This window comes from Sceloporus occidentalis, unplaced genomic scaffold, assembly GCF_023333645.1.
Source record: "Sceloporus occidentalis isolate IW3139 unplaced genomic scaffold, rSceOcc1.0.p SCAF_3, whole genome shotgun sequence".
Lineage (NCBI taxonomy): Eukaryota > Metazoa > Chordata > Lepidosauria > Squamata > Phrynosomatidae > Sceloporus > Sceloporus occidentalis.
Window position 1 is genome coordinate 35,675,845 of NW_028316983.1, and position 14,019 is coordinate 35,689,863.

Sequence of the window (14,019 nt, forward strand, 5' to 3'; positions counted from 1 at the left end):
GGGGTGAGCATTATCCACTCAAGAGTATTTAGTACTCATCTTCATTTTAATTGAAATTTATATGCATTTAAGAAAGGATAAAATTAGGACCTAAATCCAATGTTTAATCACAATTCGAATAGCCCTGAAAGCCAGTATGGTGTAGTCATTTAAGCACTGGACTACGATTCTGAACAACAGGGATTGTCCTGCTCAGCTATGGAAACCCACTGAGTGACCTTGGATAAGTCACACTCTTTCAGACTCGGAGGAAGGTAAAGGCAACTCCCCTCTGAACAATTCTTGCCAATAAAAGCTTGTAATAAGTTATCTTAGAGTTGCCATAAATCAGAAATGACTTGAATATATACAGTTAAAAAGAATAGCCACACAGAATCAGTGTGAACCTGGTAAATCAACATAAATGTAATTGATTCAATGAGATGAATAAATAAGCTTAGTTAATTCATTAGGAAAGTCAAGGAAGAAAGTGCAAAATGATAGTTGCAGTTGAATATTAAGAACAAGGAAAGTAGGTAGAGTGATAGAATGTATACCCTTATCATCTGTAGTTTATGTGAGTTAATAACATCTGAGGAAAGGTCAGGAGAACAGATAGGCTGAAAAACTCGTAAATCATTACTCTTACCTACCCTAACTCTAGCACTTAACATTACAATCCTATTTGTGCCTACTTAGAAGTAAGCCCTATTGAGTTTAGTAGACCACAGCCTCAATCTATTTTAGTCCAACAAATTGCATGATGAGGTGATGCCTATCAAAGTCAACAGATTCATAACCAGTTTCTGTTGTTTGTGTTGCTACAATACCAGTTTTGGGACATTGACCTGGACACAGATCAACAAAATCCAAGATGTACAATACACTTGTACTGGAGAAATGCCAGACCACTTATCCCTAAAATTTTATGAAAGTAGTTTAGAATGATTGGCTTGATGGGATAGCAGAAGCAGAAACTGTTTAATCTTTGTACACATTATTTAAGGAAATTAATTGTGGGGTTTTTAGGGTTATTTATTTATTAATTAATTGATGTTTTGTGGTGTCTGTGTGTTGTGTATATGTCAATACACAGAGTATAATACTTATACAGTCTTTCCAAGACCAGCCAAAGGACTATACCCAAAAAATGCAATGCATTCTTAATTTTCCCATCATTACTTAATGATATTAATTTATCCAAAATGTTTGAGGATAATGTTTTCTCCATATTAGCTGAATGAAAAAATAAAACAATTGAACATGCCAAATTCACTTGCATCAGGAATAGGATGAAATAAAATGGGCAAGACTGTAACAACATTTATGTGAATCTGGGTTTTATTTATCAACATTGGTCCAAACCAGACTGTAGAAATAATCCAGTTTGAGATTGCTTTAACTGCCCTGGCTCAGTGCTAGGGAATTCTGGGAACTGTAGTTTATTGTGGCACCAGAGCTATTTGACAGAGAAGGCTAAATGTCTCAGAAAACTACAGTTCCCAGAATTCCCTAGCATTGAGCCAAGGCAGTTAAAGTGCTGTCAAACTGGATTATTTCTGCCATGTGTTTTGGACCTCAGTTCTAAAAAAGAAAAGAAAAGAAAAGAAAAACTTGTCAGAATACAAAAGTTTTAATCTTCAGATGGAAGATAAGGAGAGGCCATTCCAGCCTTCCTGCTTGTCTCCAATAATAGCTGTGATTGCCACACTAACTTTAGGTGTTCTAGAGCCTAGGGCAAGACACTGGAAATACTATCTCACATCTTCACCAGTCATACCTGTGAGATGGTAAGATTGAGAGAAAGGTCTCTTGTGAGAGTAACAGGGTTCAGGCAGGCTCATACAGGGAGACTCAATTTGTCAGGTAGCCTGTTTCCAGGTTGTATGGGCTTAATAGTCCATAACCAGCTCTTTGGATTGTGCACAAAAACAACCCAGCAGCCAGTGGAGCTGTTGTAGCTAGGGTCCCTGTAATCTGGCCCAATCTGTCTATTTTCTGTACCAACGGAAGTTTCCAAAAATTCTTCTAAGGCACCACATGTAAGGTGGATTACAGTCCAAACAAGACGAAACTAAGCATGTGCCACTACAGCCAGGTGTCTCCAATAATAGCCATGACTGCCACACTAACGTTAGTGCAAAAGCATTCCTGGACATTGCAGCAATCTGGGCCTACAGATTCAAGGCTAATTTCAAGATTATATTCAAACTTCAAACTGTGGAGATTACTGCACTAGGGTAAAAGCGTTCCCCAATGCGTTCTCACGGGCACGAGCCTGGAACGTGATGAGGGCCAGAATGCTAGTTTACCGCACAGCGGAACGCCGCCGTTGCCGCCGGGCGTTCCAAATGTGTTCCAAATGTGTTCCCAATGTGTTCCAGGGAGGCCATTTCTGGGAACGGTTTCAAAACCGTTCCCAGAAATGGCCTCCCTGGAACACATTTGGAACACATTTGGAACGCCCGGCAGCGACGGCGGCGTTCCGCTGTGTGGTAAACTAGCATTCTGGCCCTCATCACGTTCCAGGCTCGCGCCCGTGAGAACGCATTGGGGAACGCTTTTACCCTAGTGCGGTAATCTCCAGTGTCTTCAGGAGGAGTGTAAACCGATCTTGCAGAGGTTGAATCTCCATCTCCATTTTGACTGACCATGAATAGGGTAAGTATTTCACTGGAGGATGTTGCGAAGGGAGTCCGAGTATTCCTGACTATATACTTACTTTGCATATCCATTGTAAGAGACATTGCTCTAATCTGTTAAGTAAAATGGGTTTGTATAGAGTGGAGGTTTACCCCTACTGACTGGGATATGAAATACATTATTCCTTCATTATATTTCCTTATTTGTTTGCGGGAGAAATAGAGATGATGTAGATGTTTGTGCTTAGAGAGTTACCTCTGTTCACTTGGTGGAATTCCTTCCATTCTCTGTCTTTGTCATCTGTACTGTTGTTTATAGTTGGGATTTTGGAGAGATTTCTGGTAGCCTTGTGTTAGCAGCTGATACCAAAATGACTACTCATGGTACATGTAAGGCTGTGCAAAGACCAGTGCAATTTATCTATTCTACATATTCTTTTCTCTCTCTCAGTAGGATGTCTGTGATCGGATGCAAAGTCTTTTGTTTCTGTAAAGTTTCCACTGTGTGTCCTTGTTCTTTAGGAGTGGTGTGGGCTTGCACACTTAATGAGGTGTGAGAGTTATGTTCTCTTAGTCTGTCTGATGTTTTCCTGGTGCTGTATCATTTGTCAGCAAAATATTGTCATCCACCATGGCTGGGGGTAAACGACAGTCATACAAACCCCTCTAACAACTAAGAATGTCTAAAGTACAATGAATAGGTTATCTTTGGCATATGGTAAAATATTCTATTAGTTTGATCTAAATGAAAGAGCTCTAGAGATTTTGTGTAGTATGTTATCCAAATGACAGGGATTTATTATGCTAATTCATGCTTTTTGGTTAAACTATACCTTTTAAAGTAAAAATGTAATGAACTGCCATGACTTTGTATTATTTTTTTTCTTGTAATTTTGTTTCTTATCTATTTCAGTTGTTATTTTTGATATCGTACTTGCCATTTTATTTCACTGTATTCCAACAGAACTGTTAGACATATTGCAAAAGGAAGGCAGACACTTCATAAATTATTGTTGTGAGTCTCCAGTAGCATTCCTTCAGAAGTAGGTTATGAAGTCCTCAACACTTTTCAACTTTTTAAAGCCATCATCAGGCAAATGATGCATACTTATGTTCTAAATTTAATTGTAACAAAATATGTTGAAGGCTCAAAAGAGGAAATATCTAACATTAATTTTAGGCAGAGCTGTCCCATTTATGGGTACAATGCTACAACATCTCAACTGAAGACTTTTGATAGGGTGTAGTTCAGAAACCATTGAAACCATTGAATTCTATTCCAAATCTGAGATATAGAGAATGTTTCATCATATCTGTCTCTAATAATAATAAAAAACTATAGTAGGATCACTTCTTACAGTTTCTATTAATGCATACATGTATGTTGCCTATGTAGACAGGAGCACTATACAAAGAAATCCTGTAGGAAATTGTACCAACTTCTCCTCCTTCTAGGTTTAGAATTCTCCTAGCCAAACCAGAATATGGGAGAAGGATAACACAAAGCAGAGTGAACCCATCATGGAATGGAAATGAAGAAATCTCACTCCCCTTGCCTAATTGAAGATCATATAGACTTAATCCTAATGATATAGAGCTAATATGGAGCAAGCAGTATGTAATGTCAAGAGAGGACAATTTGTACCATGAGATATTAATTCTCAGGGATAACTTTGGGGCCATCTCTAAGATTTCAATTGTGGAATGCAATTATCAGATTTTGTATGACCCTTTTAAAGAGATTCATATGTGAATGGGCAGGAAAACATATTGACAGTCCTTATTACAGTAGACCATTTATTCAAAGGGATTTAAATATATTAACTACCATTCAACCGTTGATTCAGTGGATTTAATCTAATTTAGACTACCAATAGAATTCAGGCCTGTATATTTTGAAAAGGAGATTGTTAACAAAATAAATATTTAGTAATGTAATGGTGAAGAATATTTCAGAGACATACATTCTTATTCCTTGTCTTCAGTCCCACAGTATAGCCACAGTGATACTGTGGATGTGTAACTATTACACAATTGACAATCATACCAATTACCTGTTTGTCAGAGAGGGAAGAACGAAGAAATCATTTCCCCCAATTTATTAACCAGGCTATGTACATGCAGCCCTATCCTCTTTCATGCTTTGGGAGAATTATATACAGTACTAATATTTGATTATAATTCTATGCTCAAAATAGTCAGTGTACCAGTGGAACACCATGTGCAATTGTACAAGTTGTATATGCATGTGTAATCATGATGCATGGAAATCTACTTACAGGGTTAATTCTGTTTCTTATGAACAGGTGATTTTCATGCAAAAATGTCCATACAGTACAAATATCTATAGTTACTCTCTGTGGTTTTGGCATTATTAGAATTTGATACTCTTTCCACCAAATAAACCAATATATTCATAGGAATAGCTTGTATGTTTTGAACATTTGAGTTATGACATGTGCATACTTTATTACATTTTTATATTCAGAAGCAATTCTACTACTGTACTGGAAAATGTAAGAAAAGAAATGAACTATCCATCTTTATTAGGAGGATTGAGGCAAAATGCCCCCGTCCACTCACTCACCCACATCATTGACCCCACTGTTGGATTGCTACTTTCTCTCTTGCTGATTTTTGAGATAGCCCTGAAAACAGAAGCAAAGTGCTCACACCATTTGTTTTCCTTGCTGCTTTGAGACACTATTATTCCTTGTTTTGTTTTGGGTTTTTGTTTTTTAGTCACAAGATCTCACAGCAAGAGCAAACAATGCCCTCACATGGATTTGGCTTCAGATATAATAAAGAACTGCATACATTGCAGTAAGATTTGACTATTTAATAACATTTCAAGAAAAAAAAATGGATTAAGGGCAGTGCTTTCTTGCCTTACTTTGAAATCTCAGGGCTAATAGATGGGGAAATTGTGCTTCACAGCACTGTGGAAAACACACTCTGCTGCTGACAGGACTACAAACAGGTAGTAAAAAGGTGCAAGCAAGGAGAGGTTTTGCAAATCTTTGTAAGTAAGCTTGGAAAGTTGTAGCTTACTCTACAGACAGAAAGTAGCTTGTTGTTACGAATGAGTTTTTAAAAATGTTACTTGATTCCATTACTAATTCCATTACATATTACTTTTCTTCCTTTCCTTTCCTTTCCTCTTCTTTTAAAATTCCTAGATGATATTGAAGTCAATTGTGAGGGAGACTGGCCATTTTTTCTCTTTAAGTTCTTTAGAATGTATTTTAGAGCATTTTTGTCTTTATTTAAATGTATTTTATATGTATTTCCAAACATAATGTTATATGTATATTTATATGTATTTATAAATGGCTTTGGTATGCTCTGCCAAATAATATAAATAAAATATGATGTGATATAAGTTACTTTTAAAAAAAATCCATCTAAAAATGCCAGGAAATGTATTATTTGTAATGAATTACTTCCATGTTCTGCTTAATTGGCCCTTTCAGAATCCCTCATTCGAAGCCTTTCAAAGTTGGCTCATGAACTTTAATTTAATACCAGGATAATACAGTATGTCCTTGCCATATGCAGGGGATCCATTCAGGAGCCTCCACATAAGGCTAATTTTGCGTATGCTGGAGTCCCATTTATTTGAATGGTGGCACACTCCTGATCCTGCTCCTGCCACTCTGTCCCTTGTGGCTCACTGTCCATGTAAGATTGCAGCTGCATACGGCATGGATGTGCATGCCAAAGGCAGACTGTATTCTACTTTTTAAAATAGGTGTGTGTGTGTGTGTGTGTGTGTGTGTTACATAGGAATGTAAATCTTCACATACAAGGTCAAATAATTTTCCTGATATACAAGAAAATGCAATTTCCATAGTTTTCTTCTTGTCACAAGACAAAACTATTATCTCCCTTCAGTATTCCCCCAGTATTCACATATCTCAAAGTGTTCTGGGGAATGACTGTGCACTCAAGTGCACATGGATGTCATGCACAAAAATCAATTTTTGTGGGAAACAATCTTCTGTGTACAAATTACTTTGTTTCCTATACAAAAAAAATTACAGTGGAGCCTCCGCATACGCGGTCTTTTTATAGGCGGCTTTGAGCATAGGCGCTCAAAGCCGCCGGTGGGCGCGGGGCGGAAGGGGCGGCGCGTCCCATTCAATTGAATGGGCGCACGCACCTGTTGCGCCCGCGCACCTCCACGCTGCCGTGCACGAGCCCCATTGTTTACAATGGGGCTTGAGCATAGGCGGAAATCGCCATACGCGGCGGGATCCAGAACGGATCCCCGCGTATGGCGAGGTTCCACTGTATTTACAAAATATTTTTGCCAGGAAAAAAAACACACATGTATATCTCTGTGCAGAAAACACACTGAGATATGTGAATTCTAGAAGAAAATTGCACAAAAATAAATTCACTCTAAGTGTCAGGAATCTCTTTTCTCAGCCTGGACATGAAAGTTAATCCCTGCTCCTACATTAATAGATTAAATTGCTTTTCAACAATGGGTAGGTATGATTTCCTGAGGAATTAAAACAGAGTCAAGTGACTTGCCAGGACTATGCAATATGATAGTGACAGATATTATTGTGGAAACCAGGAATTCTTACTCTAAGAGATAAGCTGTTAAAGCTTACAGCAGTGCTCAGAAATGTATAGGAAATAAAAGCAAATTGATTAGTAAAGGAACCAGAGCAGTTCTGTATACATTTCTAGTATAAAATAATTGATATAAAGTCTAATCATGCTTTTTTCCTTCTTCCCCACTTTTGGACATTTTCTTCATCTGACTGCATATTTAGAAGAAATGCATATTCGTACTCCTATTACTTGTAAGTACCTAGCTGGATATGATTTTTCTTGAGCATGCTGATTAGTGTTGTAGGGTTTGTTTTATTTACACATTATTTTTTTTCTTTATCATTTTTTTACCACTTGTTGGTTTGGGTTTTTGCAATAGTTGGCATTTTTAAAACACACCATCTAGCTAATATTTCCAGCAATATACTATCTTCCTCTTAGGAATAAATATAGGCATTCAACATGGTTGCTTTCTTTTCCAGCTAAATTCCCTAGGTTATTATAGCAGTCCTCAATTCCTTCAGGGAACAGTATCATGGAAACTAGATGGTAAACATTTGAGGCACTCATGCTCATTGAATCTACTGAAGAGTTACTGCAACTCTTGCTTTTCTGCTAGTCTGTTCTTTATCTAAACAGTTTTAAAATGGAAGAGGCTTGGGATGATCACTTGAGACGTATATATTTAAAATCTGCACCATTAAACCAGATGGAATATAGTGGAAGAGCCATATTTAGGATTACCTGCATTAAATATGAATGCTAATGGGATCCATAAGGGGGAAATGGGATTTGATGGGAACCATAGTGTGGTGGGAGGTTTTAAAAACAATTTCTCACTGTTTTCCTTTGACCATTTATACCAAAAAGAGATCCCTCCCACAACATTTAAGTCTTTATTTTATAGCTACATATGGACTCCTCCCCCCCCCCCGCCACCGCCCAATTCTGGAGGAGAGTTTGAACAACGAGTGTATGCCTCACATTTAGAAATGTCCTCAAAGTGCATTTTAATACCTCACTGAGTTAGTCAGCAAATGATGAAGGTATATAGAGGAAGTGAGAGGTTCATGTTTGTCTAAGTGAAATGTATTCTCTACTTCTGAAACCACAGCCCTCAATTTTCAGACTGTGGTTATTCAGTGAATAGGAAAGTACACTTGGTGTATGCTCAAGGCCTGTACTCTCACGTGTAGGAATAGTCAGGATGGCTAACTGTGGCCCTCTAGATATTGTTGGACTATGCCTTCCATAATCTCTAACTATTTTTGTGGTCCAAAATATCTGGAATGCTGTTGTTGCCCACACCAGGTTTAGATAGTGTGGTGTGTGAGGTTGTGAGGGAGGAGAAAAAGGTAGTATGAAATTCTAAAAAGATTGCTCTCTTCTGTCTTTGTTTTCACATGTCTGGGGTTATTTGGGATATGATTAGTGAGTGATAGTAGTGGACACTGCAAAACATATGCTTCATGTGCTTAAAAACACTATATTTAGAATAAAAAAATGAAAATGGATTGGTACTGGGAAATGTCAGTGGTGTTTCTCAATTGATTTCAGTAGGAATATATAAATTGTTGTGAAGGTTGTCTATAAATATGTCTTAACAGGCTGGCACCTTGCAAGCTACCTAAAATCTCTTCTCTTCAGGGAGTTAGTTTGTTTCAGGAGTAACTTATCCCATGCAGAATTTCTATGTGTAACCATTTCTTATACAAATAATCTATAACATTGCAGACATAAAGGCTGTTTGACTTGTTCACATACACCTGCCATTATTTCCATGCTGCTCTAGGAATGTCATAAGCCTCCACTCACATAGTTTTAACTGTATTTGTAAGTTATAAGAACACATATCTTCTGGGAAATGTGATTTCTGGTTTATTAAGCAGACATGTAAGACAAGAATAACTGAATTAGGTTGACAGAAGATTTATTATATTTCTCAGAATGCCATGTGAGCAGCCATGGATGGAACAACAACCTCAGTATGTCAAGTCAACTTTATGTCAATTGTCCCACAGTGGACATGCCACTACCACTCTGAGGTTGCGTTTCAATATGAGCTTCAGCAGCTTATCAACTGCATGAACAGAGGACATTTTTTCTCTGTTCATATTAATATCCAGTCCAGAAGGGGACATCCTAGTTTTTCTCTGCTGCCTCTCCACAACATGCCTATTCTCTTCTTTCCCTAGTTTGAGATAGCATCAGTAAGAGCAGAAGCAGTTCTTTATTTCATAACATAAATGCTTTTTAGAGTTATAATCCTACTTTAAACCAGTTGTTTTTCATTTAGCAAGCAATTACAACAATATTTTATATGTATTAGTTTTTCCCCTGTTGAAAATGTGTTCATAAAATGCTCATGATTTTTCCCCATTTGGTAAAACACAGGAATTTATAGGCCTCTTTACTCCCCTTTTTGTTGACTGGATTAATTCTGTAGTTGCATGAAAGCTGAGTATCATTACAGAAAAATCTAGATATTTCATTTCTGAAACACTATTTCTTTCACAAATTAACATTGCCTTCATAGCAAAGTTTGATAGTGTAACTAACCCACTGACCTAAAATGCTAGCGGCATAAATATCCAGATTTTTCAGGTCAAGGGTACATCAAAGTAAGGCCAAGGTGGTTTATAGCTGCACACAAAGTGAGTCCAGGAGAGTGTACTTTCTGATTAAGGGTATCTGAAACCAGTGACTCAAAATGGAAGATATGTGCCCAGCTGATCTTACTTACCTGGCAAAGGCAGGAATCAGATTCCTAGTGAAGCAGTTATGATTCCTCACTCTTATCTCTTTATACTGAGGGATTGAGGATTCTTTGTCATTTGTCAACTAGTCCCTATATGTTTGGAGATCCCTTTGATCACTGTGTGATCACCTGGGCTCCCAACTTGTGAATCGCAGTAAAATCCAAACAGTCAGAGTTAGCATCAAGACTCCACTTAAACACTCTTAAGTATTGGAATCTCATGATATAAATATGGGAGGATGAGAATGCTGTTTGTTAGTCTTTTAGACTCTCATGTAAAAACATAGACATTCAATATCTAAACACATTACATTCATTACAATACATTGCTGGCAACATATTATATTTTCAGCTGGACTGAACCTTTATATCATTTGATTGTCTCTAGCAAGCATCTCTATGGCCTACTCCAGATGGGCGCAATAGGGCACCCTCATCATGTGCGAGGGGCAGCGCTTCTACATGCCCCTTGCACGTGATGAGGGTGTCAAAATGGCGGTGCCCTGTACAGGGTGCCACCATCATTACATGATGGACGCCTAGCACCTGCACATCACGGTGTTATTGTGACATCATGAGTGCGCCATTGGAGCACTGCGGCGTCATAATGGCGCTGGAAGAAGAACCTGCTTTTTGCGGGTTCTTTTGGGTCCGCAGGGAAGTCCCGTGGTCTGGAGGCTGCAGCTTCCCTGTGGACAAAATCTGGGCACCGGGAGACCGTCCTTTTTGGATGGTCTGCCCCTCACTTATGTTTAACACATAGAGGAACTTAAATGTGACTTCTGTAGATAAGCACACAATCATTGCTATACACATATGCTATGTATATATGATCTCAGGCATTTTTCTATGAAATAGATAAGAAATACAGTCTGTTCAAAAGCAAAAGTTATCTTATACCAATATGGCATGTGTCTTTTAAAATTAGGAACAGCAAATCTGTTTAGGAATAGCTGTTTTGATATGTGGGAGACTGACATGCAGGTCAGTGTGGCTTCTGTCTCCCTTGAACCAATTTATATTCTTCTCAGCCTCCAATCAGTTCAGATGGTCTATGCTCATGTAAAAAAAAAAATTCTCCTCCAAACAGATTAAAGATCTTGATGACCAGTAGTCCTTAACTGTCTTCCATCAGATTGCATCAGTTATCTAACACTAGTAACCCTTTCATCCTAATGCAGTTCATTATAAGTCAATCATTTGTTAATGTTGTATCTCAGATTTATCATTCTGTTTACAGTTAGGTTAGTTTGTTACCTGAATTGATCAGTACATGTGCCCTTAGAACAGTCTGATCCCCATATCTGTGGGGGAATAACCCAGACTTACTGCAGACTGTGGATACTGTAGATGGTGGCAAATACTATATTTCTGCTGGAAATTTGACCATAAATTTGTGCAGAATCACCTCCAGCTGTTTAGGAAAGTAGTCTCTCTAGGGATCTAGTGGGGCTCTATTATAACTCTGTAGATTCGGGGGTCAGATTGTATTTACAAACATTTCTACTTTATAATTTATATGCTATGCAAACTTCACAGGCTTATTTTGTTGTTGTTAAATGCCCTTGAGTTGGTCTCAACCCATGGTGGCCCGATGGATGAGACATCTGCAAGACCCCCTGTCCTGCACTGCTCAGCTTAGTTCCTGAAAACCCATATCCATGAACTCCCTAATAGAGTCTATCTATCCAGCATGGGGCCTTCATCTCTTTCTGCTTCCCTCCACCTTTCTTAGCATTATTGTTTTTCCCAATGAATCATGCTTTCTCATGATTTGTCTGAAGTTTGAAAGCATCAGTTTTGTCATCTTGGCTTCAAGAGAGATTTCTGGCTTGATCTTATCTAGGACCTATTTCTTTGCCTTTTTGGATGTCTGCAGAATCCTCAGCACTCTTCTCCAGCATCCCATCTCAAATGAATTGATTTTCCTCTTATGTTATTGCTTAACTTCACATTCATACATGGTAGCAGGGGAAACAATGGATTGCAATACTTTAAGTTGTGTTCAGTTATATATCACAGGCTTACACTGTACAAAAATATAACTCCAAATTAGCACCTAGCTTGTAACACTAGGATTAGATCCAGATCAAGTTGCATTATGGTTTTGATTAAATGTATGAAAGGTCAGTTAATTCACAACTAATGTATTTGAATAACTTCAATAAAGTCAAAATGAAACTAATGTAGAACCGGTACAGACCGACATGAAAGCTGGCTGGAAGTCAGCTTGCACACATGGCATACACACAATGCATGCCTCCAAGAGTCTTGGAAGCCAGCTGCCTGCCGCATGGCTGCCCGCATGACAGCCGGCTTCAAAGCACTCTGGCAGCATGGCACTTACACGCCACATACCGCAGAAGCACTGTAAAGCTATGGCAGGGCAGGAGAAGCTGGCTTTTTGCCAGCTCTAAAAAGGAGCAGCATTTTGGGTGCAGCAAAACATCAGATTGGGGCCACAGCATGTGGTTGCCATGGCCCCAACCTGGCTCTCACAGGGGCAGCCTCATGGCATCCCTTCAGGGTGGTCTGTTTTGCCCCATAGTCTAGATACAGTGCATAATTTTACATCACTCCCAATCCATTGCTCACATTTACAAGTATGTTTTTCCTATCTAAGATGTTGAACTCAAGGCAGGATTAAGTAGAATTTCCAGATATTTTCCTCCATGCAGGCAATGACAAGACCTAAACCAAGATAAACTGTCTTTAGATTACATGATGCCCCAGGAAAATGCAGACTTCATATTGTTTCCCAATGTTAGTGTTAATATTGTGTATCTGTTTTTCTTTTCTGTTATTCCTGGTTTACTGTCCCTTACTGTGCTAGTTCCTTAGTTCAAGCTTTAAACTCTTTGACAGTACAGTATGTTCTGTCTTGTCTATGACATATGGAGACTTCTGCAACCTCAAGATGAGTACTCAGCCACCTTTTACTGGTTCGCTCATTGTGCATTTAACATCTACTGTAAAGAACTGGTTTTGTGAAGGGAATACACAATTTTCTCTGCAATCTCATATGTAAGGCAATAGGTGGAGTTGTTAAGAAGTAATTCAAGTAGAATTATTTGGGTAAATTTATACTAGCATTTTTGGCAAATGACACCATTTACATGCTGAGTCTCTTCCTGTCTTCTGTGGGATATAGGAAAATAAACATCTCTTTGTATTTTTGAATATACACAATAATGGTTCTGTGCTATTCTTAATACATTATTATAAAGAGCCAGTATAATGTTCTCATATGAAAACTATTTGACATGAATGAAAAGATGATGGAACAGCAGCAGTATTTATTATAAGGATTGTGTTTGTAGAGTCCTTTTTTATGGATTTGCTTCAGCAATTGCTGGACAAGCAAAGAAAAGCACTGTTGACAATGAAGGCATATGTTCTGATGGTCAGAACGCTGCAACCTGACTCTGCCCACAGGCCAACACAAAATGCCAGTCTGTACAGGTCCCTAGTGTGTCTCTGTATCAGGAGATGGTTACTGCTCAATCAAGAGAAATGTTGTTAAATGATAAAAATTAAGCTTGCTGGGATGCAACAGTTCATGGTTTTTCTCCATCCTCACTGACTAATGGGCTGGGTGATGGCTTGAGAACTGCCCATTGCCTTATGTACATAGATTGATAGGCACATAGATTAATACTTCTCAGTTTTTGGTAGCTGATTGGTGAACTTTCTACCAGTTCCACATTTCATGTATTCTGTGTTCTGTAAAAGGCTGATATTAATGTGATGAAAGCCACTTTCCCTGGATGTTCCAGTTGTTGTGTTTATGGGAAGCTGGTCAGAGAAGAGAACAGGCACTGTCACTGATATAAATTGTCAGAACTTCAGAGATAGTGTTTCAATTGCTCTATTTGTGGAAGGGAAACATTTTCAGATAAATGCTTCTGCCATTCAGAAAACAGCTCAACACACTGGCAGGCTAGAACTCAAGGTATAGCAGTGTTTGATGTTTAACCTTTTTATTATTTTATTTTACCTAGTTGTGCTTTTAAAATCTCAAAAAGCAACAAAATAATTGTTTAGGTTTTCCTGGAGAATAGGGAAGGAATTTAG

At 38.3% G+C, this 14,019-nt stretch overlaps 1 protein-coding gene across 14 annotated transcripts in view; it reads left to right on the plus strand.

The window, feature by feature from the left end:
- LOC149315753 (receptor-type tyrosine-protein phosphatase T) overlaps window positions 1-14,019 on the plus strand; it is an 849,328-nt gene that overhangs the window by 720,011 nt on the left and 115,298 nt on the right. For 12 of the 14 annotated variants that reach the window (XM_089514000.1, XM_089514008.1, XM_089514005.1 and 9 more), the window contains one exon: window positions 7,409-7,438. The exons of 1 other annotated variant lie outside the window; for it this stretch is intronic. In XM_089514000.1, coding sequence (XP_089370126.1) covers window positions 7,409-7,438 — 30 coding nt within the window. The remainder of the gene's footprint in view (window positions 1-7,408; window positions 7,439-14,019) is intronic. One more of the 14 variants, XM_089514001.1, reaches the window with a different exon arrangement.